General features: G+C 39.9%; 1 protein-coding gene and 1 long non-coding RNA gene across 6 annotated transcripts in view; one reads left to right on the top strand and one right to left on the bottom strand.

The window, feature by feature from the left end:
- The window catches only part of tacc2 (transforming acidic coiled-coil containing protein 2), a 241,272-nt gene that overhangs the window by 46,348 nt on the left and 176,981 nt on the right, over positions 1-17,943 (top strand). For all 5 annotated transcript variants that reach the window (XM_062976022.1, XM_016992233.2, XM_016992239.2 and 2 more), the window contains exons 4-5: positions 2,480-2,608; positions 11,787-17,327. In XM_062976022.1, the coding sequence (XP_062832092.1) occupies positions 2,480-2,608; positions 11,787-17,327 (5,670 nt within the window). The remainder of the gene's footprint in view (positions 1-2,479; positions 2,609-11,786; positions 17,328-17,943) is intronic.
- On the bottom strand, positions 7,402-15,239 carry LOC134297715 (uncharacterized). Its single transcript, XR_010004567.1, has 2 exons — positions 15,131-15,239; positions 7,402-10,192 (listed from the first exon to the last, which is right to left on the bottom strand). It is a non-coding gene; the product is annotated as an uncharacterized LOC134297715 (long non-coding RNA).

A 17,943-nucleotide genomic window follows, 5' to 3' on the forward strand; every position in this document is an offset into this window, starting at 1 on the left:
TGCCTTCAGAACTGATGACTTTTCCATCTGCCCAACTGGCAGTTAGCTACGCCTGTGTATTTTATAATATGTAATATACTGCATACCTACAACTTCCCTAGTGTTGTTTTCCTTTCTGTAGCACATGGATATTTTTTCACCTGTGTAAGAAGCTCAAGTAGCAAAGTGACAGGCAGGAATTAAATAATTTCTAGCAGTGTTTGAGAACCGAGTAGGCTTCACATGATATACATCAGTGGTTCTCACTTTGGACCACTCTGATCAGGGACTACTCTCCAACATTAGTACCAAAAGTGTTACAAATCAGTTTTTGGTCAACTTTAGATTTGGTTTGGTTATTTGGGGTGCTGATTCAGAAAATTTCATTGGATAGACCACATCAGCTCGAGTTTCTGATACAGCAGAATTGATTGCATTGGATAGACCACATCAGATTTTGTTTCTGATATATGCTATCTGGTAGTTGCCATCTGCTCACACACAGAAAACCATATTTAATAATCTAGAGCTAATGTGGTCTATCCAATGTAATTTTTTGAATCAGCACCCCAAATAACCTCATACTTCCTAAATACGAAGACACCAAGGCACCCCGCTTCCAGGCGCCACATGGAAGTGTTCTGCTCGGAGGAGGGAGGAGGAGAAGCAGCAGTCAGGAGGCTTGTTGTTGCGCCTTTCATGGGTAGTCAACCTCTCCCCTCCAGACATCCCAGTTGCCTCTGCACTATAAGAGGGTTTTGCGAGACCAGTCGTTCTTGTTGCGACGGTGTAGTAACGGTGAGGCTGCGGACCATATTTTAGTTCATGGGGACCACTGGTGGTCCACGAACCACAGATTGGGAATCACTGATATGCATGAACACATTTCACTAATCTGTTTTTTAATGATAAATAGCAGTCGAATAAGACGAGGGTCAAGGAATTAACCCTTACCCCAAGGTAAATCCCACCCACCATCTTGAAATTGCTGTTCTGACAACAACAACAAAAAAACTGCTGTGGCACACCTTTAAAGAAATAAAGTGCTACAGGGAGGAATTCAGTTGAAAGTGCTATGAAAGGCAACATAAACCCTGCATTGTTGCTCCCTCAGCTGTCAATTTTAAAATAATGCATCTAACACCTTCAGTGTTTTTAGTATGTTTGAGTTGTGTTAGTCTGTATCAGTGTACAATAGCATCTTGTAACATTTTTATAACCAACCTGCATGGTTATGGCAGGATCCCACTTTGTCATAGCTGCACTGTTTGGAAAGCTGGGATTTGTAGTTTAGGAAGGGATATAGAATTCTCTTTTAAAGTGCTCTAATACTAGAGTTCAGGGGAGTGAAACACAAATCTCTGTCACTCATTGTTATTGCGTTCTTTCAAGTGATGGATGGCTTCTGACAACCCTAAAGTGACCCCACTGCAGGATTTTCCTGACACATTTTTTGGGAGTAAGTTTGCCATTGCTTTCTCCTGAGGTTGAGAGAGTGTGATTTGCCTCTTTGGTCGCTTCGACACTGCCATATAAAATCCACATCATCTGCTTTGAACTTGATTATATGAGTCTACACTGCAATATAATCCAGTTCAAAGCAGATAATCTGGATTTTTATATTATTTATTTACAACATTTTTACCCCGCCTTTCTCACCCGAGGGGATTCAAGGCGGCTTACAACACCCAGCAAGATTCAATGCCAAACAAATCAGTAAAAATTAACAACACATTTAAAACCATTAAATTAATCAATAAGAATACATTATACAAGCATTAAAAAGCATTAAAAACATATAAATTACTTAATTATATGGCGATGTAGAAGGGGCCTCAGTTCAAAGCAGATGTAGATTATCTGTTGTGATAATCTGGATTATATGGCAGTGTAGAAGGCATTGTTATCAAGAGGCGGATTTGAACCCTGTTCTTCAGGGTTGTAATACAACACTCAAACCACTGCATCACACTTTTTGCCTGCACTAAACTACAGATCCCACTGTTCCATATCTGGAGGTCATAGCAGTTAAAGTGGGATGAAACTGCTATGACATTGCTAAGTTGCCAGACCTGACTGAGGCCCCTTCTACACTGCCATATGATCCAGATTATCAAATCAGATACTCCACTTTATCTGCTTAGAAGAGGATCATATAAGTCTACACTGCCATACAATCCAGTTCAAATCAGATAATCTGGATTTTATATGGCACTGTAAAAGGGGCCCTAGTCTCCAAAATGCTGTAAAATCTCTTGGTACGTTTAAGAGCAAGATCCCTACAACAAGAAAGTATAGTTGGGGAAGTACTTTGAAAAGCGCCTTTGCTTGCTGAAGTCAAAGATAAGTGAATAGACAGAGATCACAAAGTTGTGAAGATATGGTAATGAATGACATTCAGAGTGTGGTTTGTGGCATGCCAGTCTGACTTTTCTACTTTTAGGATGGCTTTCAGGAAATCTTTCTCTTTCTCTTCCACCTTGAAACATTCTTCTGACAGAGGGAGCTGGCCTTTAATGTCTGACTGGAAGGCAAGTGAACCCAAGCAATCTGTTGTTTCACATAATCTCCTTTTTGCTGGGTTTGATGTAAATGAAGACTCAAGATCCCAAACCTCAGTCATAAGCAGGTATCAAGTGTGTGTTGCTGAAAAATTTTCAATAAAACACACTTGTTTGTATTTTGTGGGCATGTGCATTGATGTTGTTGTTTGTGGCTCCCAGAAGCTTGTGGCTCCGTAGATGGATAGTGGCTTATACTGTCTTTTTAAAAAACAAGTTGCATATTTCTATTCAACCCTCGGAGGTAACTAATTGAAATTAGTGCTATTGCATTCTGCTTTTTTCTTTCCTTTTGTATCGCATCATCCATTCATATTGCTTTTAAATATCGTGATATTAAAGTTGTAGGTCTGAAGAGTAATAAACAATGTCTGCTTGCTACTTTGAGATTTTGCTTAGGAGATGGTATTTTTCAGACGTTGAGGATCAGTTTGTTTCGCCTTTAAAATAACACTAATGGCATGTTACTTGTAAATAACATAATGTGCTGCAATTCACACTTTTGAGTAACCGCAATCAATTACTTCCTTTCAACTAACACTACCATGGTAGTTAAAGGTAAAGATTTCTCCTTGACATTAAGTCTAGTCATGTCCGACTCTGGGGGTTGGTGTTCATCTCCATTTCTAAGCCGAAGAGTCGGCGTTGTCCATAGACACCTCCAAGGTCATGTGGCTAGCATAACTGCATGGAGCGCCGTTACCTTCCCACTGAAGCAGTACCTATTGATCTACTCACATTTGCATGTTTTCAAACTACTAGTTAGCAGAAGCTGTGGCTAACAGCTCCCTGGATTCGAACTGCCGACTTTTTGGTCAGCAAGTTCAGCAGAAAAGTGATTCAATCTGCTGCGCCACCGGAGGCTCCTGGTAGTTATTTAAGCAATATTTCCAAGCTCTTGTTCTAAACCTTTGGTGGAAGTGCATAGCTTGAATCCTATGTGTTTCTGGACACTATATACAGTATTTATTTATTTATTTACAGCATTTAAATTCCGCCCTTCTCACCCCGAAGGGGACTCAGGGCGGATCACATTACACATATAGGCAAACATTCAATGCCTTTTAACATAGGACAAAGACAAACAAACATCGCTCCGAGCGGGCCTCGAACTCATGACCTCCTGGTCAGAGTAATTCATTGCAGTTAATTGCAACTGGCTTGCTCTCCCGCCTGCGCCACAGCCCGGGAGAGTCTCACTTATCCAACACTCGCTTATCCAACGTTCTGGATTATCCAACACATTTTTGTAGTCAATGTTTTCAATATATTGTGATATTTTAATGCTAAATTCATAAATACAGTAATTACTACATAGCATCACTGTGTATTGAACTACTTTTTCTGTCAAATTTGTTGTATAACATGATGTTTTGGTGCTTAATTTGTAAAAATCATAACCTAATTTGATGTTTAATAGGCTTTTCCTTAATCCCTCCTTATTATCCAACATATTCGCTTATCCAACGTTCTGCTGGCCTGTTTATGTTGGATAAGTGAGACTCTACTGTATTCAATTTTTAAATGTGTGTAGTGGGATGTATTCCTATCTGTGTGTTTCTAATAATGTTCATGTTTCCAGTTGCCAATCCAGAAGCATTCCAGCCCTGAGATTTCAGAGCTGAAACTTGAGAGCTAAGGACACGCCTGTTGATGTCATAGATGTGATATTATTAAGCGTGATGCATTAATCACGAACTACATTTGCTCAAAGCATGTAATTCAGATAGTTAAAAACCAAGACTAACAAATGAAAAAACATGCCTCTGGTTGGAAAAAAAGGTTTTCCAAGCTCTGTTTTTAACATCTTTGCAAGCACTGCTTTTTGAAACAAGTTGGAGTTGTAGTCCAGGCAAAGAAAGTTTTCCAAATTTTGCTTTCGGTGGAATACGGTCTATGGTAGCCACTTCAAAACATCTTGGAGCAGCAGCAGTGACATTTGGGTGGGGCAAGGACACACAGTATAATATGTGTAATTTCACAGCAGTGCTCTTGCCATGAGATTATACCTTCTTGCAATGGGAGCCTGGAGAATAGAGATCAAGCCTTGGGATTAAGAATGTTAATCAGGTTGCCATGTGCTGCAGCCATTAGTCAAATAGATTGTTCTTCCCTTTCAAAAGTAAGATGTCCCCTCGACCATGACTCCCTCTTCTCTATCTCGCTCCACAGAGGAGATTGGGAATGTGTGAGGAGGTACACCAAGAGAAGAGTACTTACTATGTGCTGATGTGCCCAAGGGAGAGTTCTGCTCTACAAAACAAGACCTCACAGCAGAATAAGGCTACAACTTTATCAATTATAGTTGTACACTAGCTTTGCCCAGCCACGCGTTGCTGTGGCTTATGGGAATCCCTGGTTGGCCAGGTGGAATAGCAGTGAACAGCCTTGCACTCTCAAAGCCTGGCCGTTTTCTGGAGTAGCTGGAGCTTTTTGTTTTATGAACGTAGAGGCATGGATGAGGGGTTGTGCTGGCAAGTTTAGTGTTTCTGGGATGTGTAGTTTTGTTGTTTTGTCCTAGGCCGAAATTTCATTACCCTTTTATATATATAGATAGTAGGGCTGTGTGATCGATGAAAGAAATTCAAATCTCGTTACGAAATTAGGATGTGCCGGCATTTTGTTTCTAAAGTATTGTTCATGAAAATTTCATTGCTACAACGAGAGTTTTGTTACTTTTTCGTTATAGTAATTGGAAAATTCAGGGGCTTCTTTCTCCCTCATTTTTACAGCTATTGGGGTGAAACTTGCTACAACGGTAGAATACATTTACCACTGTTAGCCCATCAAGGTTCAGAACGTTTCACTCATCCATGGATTTTTGGGGAATTTTCAAACAACATTTGTAAAAAAAATTACAAGAGCTATCACCTTGTTTTTCCTATACAATGATACAAGATAACAGAGGATCATTCCCCCCAACTTTCAAAAATATTCACACGTCTACTGATTTTGGGGAATTTTTTTTTAAAGTTTTGATAAAATGTTTTGTTTTTTTTAAAGCCACAGCAGCTATCTCATTGAATGTCTCTCATATTAACCAATAGAACTTCCATTTAGGGATTTCTTCCCAGCCCAGCACATAGATTTACTTACCAGAAGTATCAGTCAGTTGTCCTCTGTTCAGATTCAACAATTTATTGGAACTCTGGCTGGCTGCTGCTGCTACGGGGAGACAAATCTCTCCCCTATGCTGATTGGGGCTTTCTGATGCTGAGCAGAATTCTGGGAAATATAGTTTAGGGCAGGGTCTTCTGAATTCTCTGACATAGGGCTTCTTGCCTTCCCAAACTACATTTCCCAGAATTCTGTCCTTTCTCAGTCTCTTTTCCAGCGAACTCTGCTTTCCCCCCACTGCTTCCCTCTCCTAATGGTAAGTGGCCATTACGTTAAAGAGGAATGGCAGCCTTTTTGGCTTTGCTTTACTTACTTGCGCTGAAAATAAAACTGACTTTCGATCCGTGAGACAGGGTGAGCTCCTGTCTGTCAGCTCAGCTTGCAGGACATGAGAGAAGCCTCTCAGCTATCACATCCCGGCATCCCCTGGCCAACGTCTTTGTAGATAGCCAATTCTCTCACACGTGAAACGACTTCTCAAGTAACTTCTGTCATGATAAAAAAAATGGCTTTGAGAATATGTTCAGGCAGTGGAGGAGAAAACATTTTAGATAAACTAACAAACACTGAAGTAGCTTTATAAAACCTCTCCCTACAATTAAATATAGGTTTTAATTTTAATGTATTTTTTTATTTAAATGGATTTCTAATTGTGATGTGATCTGTTTTTATCTATGTTTTTATATTGTAAGCCACCCTGAATCCCCTGATAGGTGAGAAGGGTGGGGTAAAAATTATGTAATAAATAAATAAATAAACAATCCATAAACCTGAAAGTTCAGGTGTCCAGCATAGATGCTTTCTGTTCATTAAAAACACTTATATCTTACCTTATATCTGATGTTCTCGGGGTAATGTACAATAACACAAATGTTTGCATAGCAAATAGCAATAATTTAAAAATCCTAACATATATCTGCATTTCTTTGATGCTTAAGATGCACACTAATTTCAATACCAACAAAAAAGTTTTCTGTGTGTGTGTGTGTGTATGTATATGTGTGTGTGTGTGTGTGTGTGTGTATATATATATATATATATAAATCACAGGTCATTCTAAGATGCACCCTGTTTTTAGAGATGTTTATATTGGTGGAGTGCATATTACAAAGAAATACAGTATGTGTGTTACATCATTTATCATTTAACAATTTAAAACCCATTAAAACAATTTAAAATAATCCCAACCATAGCATATGTGCAAATTGGATAAAGCCAATTAGGCCTTGATGGTTAGGCCCTGGATAGTTGCTACATCCAGTTAGTATAAGTAAGAAGAACAAGGAGGATGCAATCTAAACATGATGCAAAGAGGACATCCAATACATTTTAATATGTGTTGTAATTAATGTATGGGGATAAATGGCTTAACACATGGGATTCCTTACCATCACATGGAAATCTCCTTTGGTAAGTGAGTCTGCTAAGCTATCTCTACCAAATTGCTTTCAGCATGGGTCATGAACTTGTAAATCCAGGTTCAGGAAAATGTTGTGACTCCTAAGGTGTTAGCTACTGGCATATCTTACACAATGTAGGGACATAGGTTCCTTCAGTGTATTGGTCCATCCTATTTGGAAAGCCTTTGTAACTCAGCTGGAGACACATTTATTTGAAAGTAAGCCCCGATGATGAGGATCAGAGCCTTAGGAAGATTTGCAGTTAACAACATGAATTTATCAGGATTCATGCCTTTGTCTATTACTTTGTGATGAATTGAACTCAATAAATAAACAAATACACCTTACACTTGTAGCATTTTACTTTGGAGTTCTCCTTGAGAGCTTTTCCCGTTAAAGGAAAGACATACTTTTAAAAACAAAATGAACATCTCATCTGACTTTGCTATACTTATTTACACATTATCACACATACACATAGACATTATATTTGACTTTTGTAAATTATAAAGCATCTGGAAAACATGGATGCAACAAGGTCTTGTGAATATGTTCCTTAAATTCATTTGTCCATCTGTTCATACATAACTTTATTTAATTTGTAGGACTCGAAGTGGGGTGAAAACAACTAACCATTTATAGTCTTGGTACTATTCAGAATTTTTTTTGCCTGAATGCAGGTGTTGCACTTTATAAGCCAATGGTTAACATTCTTCCTTTTTAAAGGCAAGATGATTGAGAGGATGGTTGGACAACTATAGTTACAGTTGGATAAAACTGATTATCTTGTTGTGATAAGCAATTGCAGGAATTGTATATCCTCTAACTGTATCAATTTGGCAAAGTCAGTCCCAATTAATCCTTTGCCATCCAATTTTTTTAATTTATACCCAGTTAATTCAGGCCCCATCTCCACTGCCATATAAAATCCAGATTATCTGCTTTGAACTGGATTATTTGTCGTGCAGACTCACATTATCTAGTTCAAAGCAGATAAGATCCTGGGATGTGTGATTGAAAGGAGGGTTGAGATTTTACCCTTCCCAATAGGCTCAGGCAAAAGCAAAGTACTGCAGACCCTCCTAGGTTGTGTCCCATTCCCCCAATAATAAATTTCAACATCTAGACCGCAGTCCAATGTTGCTTGGTCACATGTATCCCAGGTTTCACCTGAAAATTATTGAAGGTTATGGGGTGGGAGTGAGGCTTCAAATGGAAGGTTATGGGATGGGAGTGAGTCTTCAAAATGCCCTTTCAGAGGATCCCGTAGGGCCATACCTCTCTAGATGGAAAATTGCAGAAATTTGTCAGTGTCTTTGGCTGCAGGCATGGAACGACAAAGCAATCTTGGGTGTCTACATGCAATTCACAGGCTAGATTTCTCCTGGTGTTGATCACTTCCATGCTTTCTTTCAGGAACAGTATGATATAAATTGCTTTGGGACATGATATTTTAGAAAGTAAGGAAGAGAGATATAGCCGGTTGATACTCTTGTGCTTTTCACTAGCTTGCAACACCCTCAATCTGGAAGGGATTGTCTGTCTTGAGTGTGGGAGACACTGTTTTTGCTACATGGTTGTTATCTGAAGAAGGAGTCCATTGTTGGAGATCATGGTATGAAGTTCCATAGGACTCCTTCTTTTGAAATATAGGCCACAGCACCTGGTGTTCATTGGCAGTCACCCATCCAAGTACTAACCAGGACTGACCCTATTTAATTTCCGTGATCAGATAGGATCTGGTTGAATATTTTAAAGGTAAAGCATGATTGCATGGCAATTTAAGATTTAGCTTTACATGCAGCAAAGATGGTTTTGTTCTCATGAGGCACCTTTTTTTAAAACTTAAAACATATAGTACGAGGGTTATCCAGAAAGTACATTACGTTTTGGAATTAAAAATGAACAAAGTATAGGAGAAAACATTTAGCATATGAAGTTGAAAGCCACATCCAAATACCACATCTCACGTAGTCGCCATTCAAATCTAGGCACTTACCATAGCAATGAATGAGCTTTGCAACTCCTTCCCCACTAAATTCTGCTGCTTGCTTCCTCAACCACTTGTTTCCAACAATGTGGGCGTGGCTGGAACACAGCGTTTTGGTGACGCTTTGCAGCTGCGGGAAGGGGTGACTGGCTGGTTGAGGACAAGCAGCAGAATTTAGTGGGGAAGGAGTTGCAAAGCTCCTTCATCGCTATGGTAAGTGCCTAGATTTGAATGGCGACTATGTGAGCTGTGGTATTTGGGTGTGGCTTTCAACTGCATATGGCAAATGTTTTCTCTTATACTCTGTTCATTTTTAATTCCAAAATGTAATGTACTTTCTGGATAGCCCTCGTATTTCAGCACGGTTTGTCATGGCATAGAAAAGATCAAAGATAAGAAGCAAATTGAGATTCTGCCACATGCTGCACTCTTTACTACAAATGTCTCATTTTCAAAAGTGTTTTCAATAATAATAATAATAATAATAATAATAATAATAATAATAATACTTTATTTATAACCCACCTCCATCTCCCTGAGGGTACTCGGAGCGGTTCCCTGCTCAGAGGGGGACAAAGTCCAAGAATCAACAGATAAAAACCGAACACAATAATAGCATATATAATTAAAATAATAAAATCTGAGGCCCCTTCTACACTGCCATATAATCCAGATTATCAGAGTAGATAATCCACATTACCTGCTTTGAACTTGTTTATATGAGTCTACACTACCATATAATCCAGTTCAAAGCAGATAATATGGATTTTTATGGCAGCGTAGAAGGGGCCTGAGTGCCTTTATTACCACAGGTGGTGAGTTTAGAGATATATTGATTGCTGGGAAACATATGCTGCATTGCCATACAGCAAAATACAACACAATCCAGAATCCACACAACAGAGATATTTTTAGTTGGCCCAATTTGATTAATAGATGACCGTTGATCTCTCCGCCACACTTCTGAGCCAGGAAATGTCTTCTCCTTGCCAAACTACTGTCTCCGCTGCTAATTTTGAAGCCCGAAGAAGGCAATGATAACAGATGACATGGCTGCTGTCCATGTCCAGTGCTCTACATTCAGTTTGGTGCCTCAAAGCTTGCATTCTTAACAACTGAGGTGCCTGCTTATTACAAAGTGTTATCTAGGAGAAAATAGAGATGAAGGATTAGATAGTGGTAACAGTCATAGGCAGCAGCTACCTATCACATCTGACATTAAAAGACAAGAAACAGTCTAAAATTTTGGTCTGGAATTCACTAGGAATTATGGTGGAAAGATGGGTGGAGATTTACAACCTCATCACATGAGATAAATTCCCCATCCTACAACACTTTCTCGACACAGCTGGCACAGAGCCCGCTGGATCTCATCCCACAAGGCACATCTATTTCCGGTGGAGCTTTGTGCTGGTTGCACTGAGGAAGCATGGTAGGAGAGGGAAACCTGAACATGGGGGACTATTTGTGTTCAGGTATAGAATCATGAGGACAGTGCAGGATCCTGCCAGAAAGCTATGCTTTTGGGCATGTGCTGGGTAAGTGGGTGGTGCGGGCAATGCGGGGTGCTGGGCAACAGATTTGCCCCGCTGTCCCACAATTTACCCAGCTGCCCTATGGGTTCCCCTGCTGTCCCCTGCATTAAGGACCTCAATGTGATGAGGTTCTGGGTATTTGTTCCAATAGTAGAGGATGAAAGTACTGTATCTGAAAAAGGTCACAGAGTTAAGCGGCTTATTGGTAGGAAAATAGTAGGTCCAAAAGTTTCAATATCTTGCATAGAAATAAGTGGCAATTTCACAGTGGTCCCTAAAACACCATAGTCACTTTCAGTAGTTTTATTTCATATTTTATGTGGGGCTGATATTATAGGCATGTTCATTCATATGAACATTTGGTGGGCCATAGTCAATTGTAAACTACATTAGTATTGCAGCTTTAGTTTTTGTTTGCAACACAAAAAGTAAAACTAAAGTACAGTAGAGTCTCACTTATCCAACATTCGCTTATCCAACGTTCTGGATTATCCAACGCATTTTTGTAGTCAATGTTTTCAATACATCGTGATATTTTGGTGCTAAATTCATAAATACAGTGATTACTACGTAGCATTACTGCATATTGAACTACTTTTTCTGTCAAATTTATTGTATAACATGATGTTTTGGTGCTTAATTTGTAAAATCATAACCTAATTTGATGTTTAATAGGCTTCTCCTTAATCTCTCCTTATTATCCAACATATTTGCTTATCCAACGTTCTGCCGGCCCGTTTATGTTGGATAAGTGAGACTCTACTGTAGTATTGAACTTTGTGTCCTTTTATAGACAGAAATAATACAATCCCTGCAAGTTTTCCACCTGGAATTCAATCCCATTCTGATGAATTTTCCATGTTTGGCATTTGTTTTAGGATTTATTTTATGTGTATTATGGCACAAAGGAGTGAAACAGCATGCACCTCAATAAATTATTTAAAATGAGCCATAGGAAGTTAATCCACATATCTCACATGATAGGTTGAAGGAGTATATTTCCATGTAATGAATCCTTCAGAATTTTTTATGACGTTTGTGCCTCTGGTCTCTTGCCTCATGAAAGCAGACAGGCAGCTTTTTAGTGCATGTGCCTGCATGGCTTTGAAACTTTTGTGGCATGATTTTTTTTAAAAAAAGTATTTTTGTGTGTGTTCCACTCTGTTGCTGAACTGAAATGAATATACATTTCCATTGTTGGCAGCCTTAGTAACGAAGGCCAGTACAGTAATGCTGGTGAAGGATCACCCAGTGCAGAGACATTTGCAGTATCTCCAGAGATGACAGCACTGGAGGACATTCTGCATGAACAACAAGATCTGGCTGTGTCTGGCTTCTCAGAGTGGGCTAATGAAGGAACAGAAAGCAAAAGCCAAGTTGTGCCAATGCCTTTGGTAGCATGTGCCAAGGAGCATGCTGCTGTCAGTCTTGGAGATAGCCATGGAGAGTTTCCTAGCCTGCTGTCAACCTCTGTGAATGACAAAATTGCAAAAACTATTCCTGATGCATCTCTCAGCAATTGCTTAGATGCCGCTTTTGCAATAAAAGATGAGAAAAATTCGGGTGAATTTAGCTCTGTGTTGGATCCTATGTCAGTGGCTACTTTGATATCAGAAACTTGGAATGCACAAACTGTTTCCAGTGAATTAGACTCATTACAGCAGAGCGGAGAGCTGAATGACAAGAAGAAAACACATGGCATTTTGTTACCCATGAGTGGAGAAGAGCCAGATTGCAGTATCACTCATGACACCAGCCAAGAAGCAGGAGTTTTGGAAGTGGATCATGGGGAGCAAACTTTAATAAAACCAGGTGGACAGATCACAGATGGCTCAAACAGCTTGGTAATGAAAAAGGAAGCCTTAATCCCAAATTGTTCCATAGCAGGAGGTTCAAATGTTGATGGCCAAAGTTGTGTCACCCTCAATGAAAGCAGCAATGATGCAACAATAAGCAAAAGAGGTGAATCCCACCAAGTTTTTCCTGAAGATAATAAGGAGCACTCTTGTCCTGGTTCTGCCCTATCCAGTTTGTCCTTCAGCCCTTCTGATTTGTCTCTGATAACCATGACGGAAAAGAAACTCAGGGACTACACACCTGAAAAAGAATGCCCAGATCAAACCACAAGTAAACCAGACAACCCCTGTCTTACCAAAAGAGAAAACCACTGTGTGAATTTACTAGTGAGCCCCGAGCTTCCCAGTGTGTCCTTATTGCCTGAGGAAAATGAAAAGCAAAAAGAAAGTACTGCCTCTGAGAACAGAGCAGAGCATGCCAACGGCAAAGAAATCACACAAGTCGAGTGTGTGAGTGGGGAAAACATTGCTCTCACCGACCCAGAAAATCTTGTGTATTTTGTGACAGAAGATCCAACTGTAGATAAAAGATTGTCCCTGGCGGAAAATGTAAAAAACTTCACAAGTGAGAATGAGCTTACCGAGCTCATTAAAAAAGATAGTCTAGTACCTCCGGAAAACAAAGGCATTTCTTTAGGAGAGGGAGGAAGTCAGGAAGAGTCGGTTTTAACAAGTCCTCTTATACAGGAAGAGGTAAACTGTTCTCAAGAGACCTTGCTAACCTTTGATAATAACAAAGGGGAAGAAATCTCTAGTGCTAACTGGGGTGATTATTGGAGCTTTCAGGCAAACAGTGTTCAAAGCGATGCCAGTGGCAAAGTTTTAGAAAAAGACTTCAGTTCTGAAAATAATCAGAATGCACCTGAAGACCATTTACCTGAATTTAGTATGGAATCAGAGAAAGAAAAAACAGTCCCACAAGAGAAAGAAGATACAAGCCTTTCATTTATGCAACCACATTTACAAGAGAAAAGGTGCCCACAAAGCTGTGATCTTTTAACAGAAGATACACTGCTCAGCTTTCCAGTCTGTGAAATGACAGAGAAAGTTTGTTCAGCAGACACACATGGTTCACTGCTGCTGCACTCTGTGGACAATGCTATTATGCAAAATGAGCGAGATGGATCCTGGGATTGCACATTTCCTCAAAAAACTGAATGGGAGTTGGAAGGCCAAACGACGCTTGAAAAAACATCTGAGAGCAACACAAACTTTGCAGAAATAATACCAGTTCCTAACGCAGAGATCGAGCATCAGGACTTAAGTGAACAGACAAAGATTGCTGGGTGCATTACAGTCATAAAAACAAAAAGCCAGGAGGATGTATTCTGTTTTGAAAGTAAACAACAGAAGCTGATTTGCAGCGGTGCTGACGGTGTACCTGTGGCAGTTGCTGAGCAAAGCAATGCTCCGGGTCAGACTGAAGGTAATGAAACGGGTCAAGAGGAATATAAAGCTGAAATGAAAAGTCAGGCGGCTGATACAAATGTGGCACAGCAAGTTGAAAGCAAATTGGACCCCCTGCAGGAAGTACAGCAGGAACAAGCGACTGAGGAAAATAATCAAAGTATGAAGGATGATTGTTCTGGCAGCCTACTAACAGCAAGCACTGAAAAGGCTGATTTTCAGCAGCCGGATCTGGGAGAGTTACAAGATCACAACATAAGGGAGCAGAAAAATGCATTAAAGAGCAGTGATGGAGAAATATCTTTGGACACTCTTCAGAGAAAGGCTGCAGACATGCAACAGATGGTGGACGTTCTCACATCACCACCACAAGGAGAACTGAAAGACAGCCTGGAGTCCTTTAACGCCACTTTCAAAGATCAACAGCACCCTTCAAAATCAGAATTTGAAAATCTGGATCACACCAATCTTATCACACTAGGAAGTTCTGATGAACAACAGCTTAACGAAACTCCACCTGAAAAAGTACATTTGCCGGACACAAATCAACCCATTGGCTCTCAGCCCTCATGTGAAAGTGAAATTATAGTTATAGATAACCTTTGTGGACTAACCATGAAACCAAATTATCCAACAGCTGTCACAGGGGAAAATGCACCTATGCCAAGTTTTTCTGAATGCCTGGATACTGTACAAATCAGCAACCTGAAAAGTCTAGGAAGCAGCCAAGTGGAAGAGAGTTGTCTTGACCAACAATCCATAAACAAGTCAAATCAGGATGTTTCTGATTCTCCAATTTCAAACAGTCTTGATGATGGAGCAGGTCACAGCAATGCTTTCTATGATGAAGAATCTGTCATAAACCAGCAACCCAGTGGACTGAAAGACCATGCATATGAAAGCACCATTGGTGCTACAGAGCACGATCCAAAGGTACAGAAAATACTCCCTCCCAAAGTTGAAGAGCCACAGGCATTGCTAGCAGATTTTAAAATGATTTGTGCTGATGGCAGCTACAAAGGTAATGGGTCTGACCTTAAAGTAACAGAATTGGCAGAAAAAAGCTCCTATACAGAAATGGAAGAGAAGCCAAATTTAGTGGATGAAACCACCCTGAAATATGAACCTGGAGAAATAAATTATGAAAGGGACTTGACTTTCACAGGAGCTGAAAATGCAAAAATTCAGGAGCAGAGTCCTGCATTAACTGAAATCACAGATATGGCTTCCAGCAATACTGTTTTACTGAATAAAACAGACAGCATTCAAAACACAGAGTTCCTACCTGCTGGCTCCCAGGTAGATCTAACAGTTCTTTCTGTGCCTGCATTTTCACATGATCAGCACAACGGAGTGAGCCAACCACCAACAAAATGCATGAATGATGGCATTGTGGATGGATTACAAAAGGATGAGCTAGAAATTACGGCATGCCAAGGCTTCTTAGGTGCCACTCCCAATTTTCAGAGTCTTGCTCCAGCTGCTACACCTGTACACTTGGGTGATCCTTCAGCAGAGAAAGGTACGGCAGATCAAAAGAAGCCCGAAGAATTATATTCAGATAATATTCCTGTAGAGTCAATCCCTGGGAAGGACGCTGTGATTCCAAGCCAAAGTGAAGACAGTTTCTTCGTCTCCCAAGACTCTTCTGGGGCAAGGCAGCTGGGAGGAGATTTATCACCATTTAATATTAAGAAACTACAGACCGAAATCTCAGCAATTAAAACAAAAGGAGCCAAAAGTGATGTAAACTTCAAAGCCCAGCAGTTTGACAGCTCGGTAGAATCTCTCTTCAGCCTTTCAAGCTTAGAAGAGAAGCTTCAGAGCCTTTCATCTTTTGGTAAGCAAGCAGACTGTAATGAGGGCATTGCAACAAACATTGCTTGTGTAGATGACAAGCACAGCAAGAGCCTAAAAAGCATAGGGAATGCAGAAAAAATCCAGGGTGCTTTTGCAGAGAATTTTAGTATCCCCAAAATGGAAGTAAGTAGTCCTAAGTCTGCAGCAGGCTGTGAAAAACAGCATGACGAACCGTCTTCTGGGACCTTTGGCATGGGTTTTTTTGATTTCAGGAAGCATATTAGCAAAATATTTGAAAAGACAGTTCCAAGTACTCTGACTGCAGAGGTGACACCCCATTTGGCTGAAAATAGTGCAGGTGAGAGAGACAGCTCATCAACACAACAAATATCTCAGTGTAAACAGGGACTGGAAGAAACTGATGAAATGATTGAAAATAGAGAACCAGAGGATGGTCAGAAAACAGAGGGATCCGAGTTCCCTTCAGAGGCTGGGATTTTAGATAAAGTTACTAAAGAAAAAATAGTGCAGGATGAAAAAGTTTTGACAAACCCACCAGAGGATTGTTTGTCTGATGCTTTTTCAGAAAACATCCCTATTAAAAAATATTCCAAAAGTGAAGAAGCTCTGCCAAGTTTGCCAAAGTTAGACAATCAGGTAGAGAGTTCTAACAGAAGGATGATGGAGGCAGTGGTAAGTGAATGTGTTAGTGCTGTAAGCAATGACAGCAAGGAGGATTGGATGAGCCCTGAAGCAGGAAAGTTGCAGCCGGGGAATTCTTGCAGCGCAGAAACAGAGGATTTACCTCTATCTTCTGAGAGTGAGCTGTCTTCAATGATTACTGCCTTGAATGAATCTGTTCCAAAGAGTGATTTTGGCAGAACGACGATGGCAGAAGTGGGAGCAGGTAATTTAATTAGTCTGGATACTGCAGAACCAGGTTTGTCTGAAAGCCAGTGTCACGACTCAATGCTGAGTGTGGACAAAGAAACTGAAGAGAAGATCACTGACCTAGGCAACACCTTAGTACTAACACCTCTTCTAAATGATTTTTGTGTGTACAATGAACAAATGGAGCCATCCAGCAACCTGCCTGATGAAACTCAGAAGAAATCTGCTTCCAGCAACCTTTTGGATGAAAATACACTTCAGGAAAAAGTCTTTGAAAGCACAACCTTCTTGACAGAATCAGTAGACGGACAGGAGCAAGAGAAAACTCAGGACACAGCAATACATGGATTAATAGATTATTTAAAAAATGAAGTAAACCTTGATGATGATTCTCCAGGTGACTCCAAACCCAACCATGTGAATGAAGGGTGTAAGGAAGAAGGCAATGGCACCATGTTGAGCACAGCAGAAACAAAAGAGCATATTTCTGTTGACAGCTCTAAAACAGGTATTGCAAGCACATTATTTACTGCTGACTGTGTCTCAGCCTTGCAATCTAGTATATGTGATCAAGGAATTGATGGAGAAGGTTCAGACACTAGTGAAAGGATGGAGCCAAGTATGTTTCCTGATGCTTCTTTTCCAAATCAATCTGGAGAACAGAATGTGGTCCTTGAGAAGACCATTATGGATGTCCAGCACAAGGAATCAACTACTTCACTTGTTGAATCTGAACAGGGCCTCCCCAGTGCATCTCAAAACGTGGACATGGATGGCTTACCAGCTGAAAGGTACTTCTTTACACTTCTATGTTACAGAGATTTGCTTTTATGCTGAAGTTGAAATAAGATTGCATATAATGAGGGTGGATCAGTTCATGTTTTGATTTCATAGTGTTAGGTTGAGCTGCTAAATGCAAAATAATTACTTCAATGCTAGAGAGAAATGGATTTTTCTCCTGTAGACTTTTATTTTCATTAAGGAAAAGGTTCATGGTTTGATGTAGGTCTAAATAACATCATTTGGGATTTATGTAAAGTTAGAAGTTCACCTGCAGGTTCTATTTTTTATTATATATGTCACTTAGATTGCAATCTTGTACACATTTCTCTTGGTTTAACTCCCTTTAAACTCAAGGAGGATTTCTTCTTAGTAAATATCTAAGGAATGTCACCTTTATAGCATTATGATCTCTCAGTTGTCAGTTGTAATTCAGATGATTCTTAGTACTTGGAAAGAGGATAGCTCTTGTGTTATTTTGAAGAATAGACATAATTATTGTGTTTGTTCTTACAGATCTGAACGGTTTGACCAGGGACTTTTCAATGCTACTTACTGCAAACTCATCTGAAATGTCCCATTGACTTTGTAGTCAGTGTTGACACATTGAGGTTGCAATTAGTATGT

The sequence above is a fragment of the Anolis carolinensis genome, chromosome 3 (assembly GCF_035594765.1).
Source record: "Anolis carolinensis isolate JA03-04 chromosome 3, rAnoCar3.1.pri, whole genome shotgun sequence".
Taxonomy (NCBI): domain Eukaryota; kingdom Metazoa; phylum Chordata; class Lepidosauria; order Squamata; family Dactyloidae; genus Anolis; species Anolis carolinensis.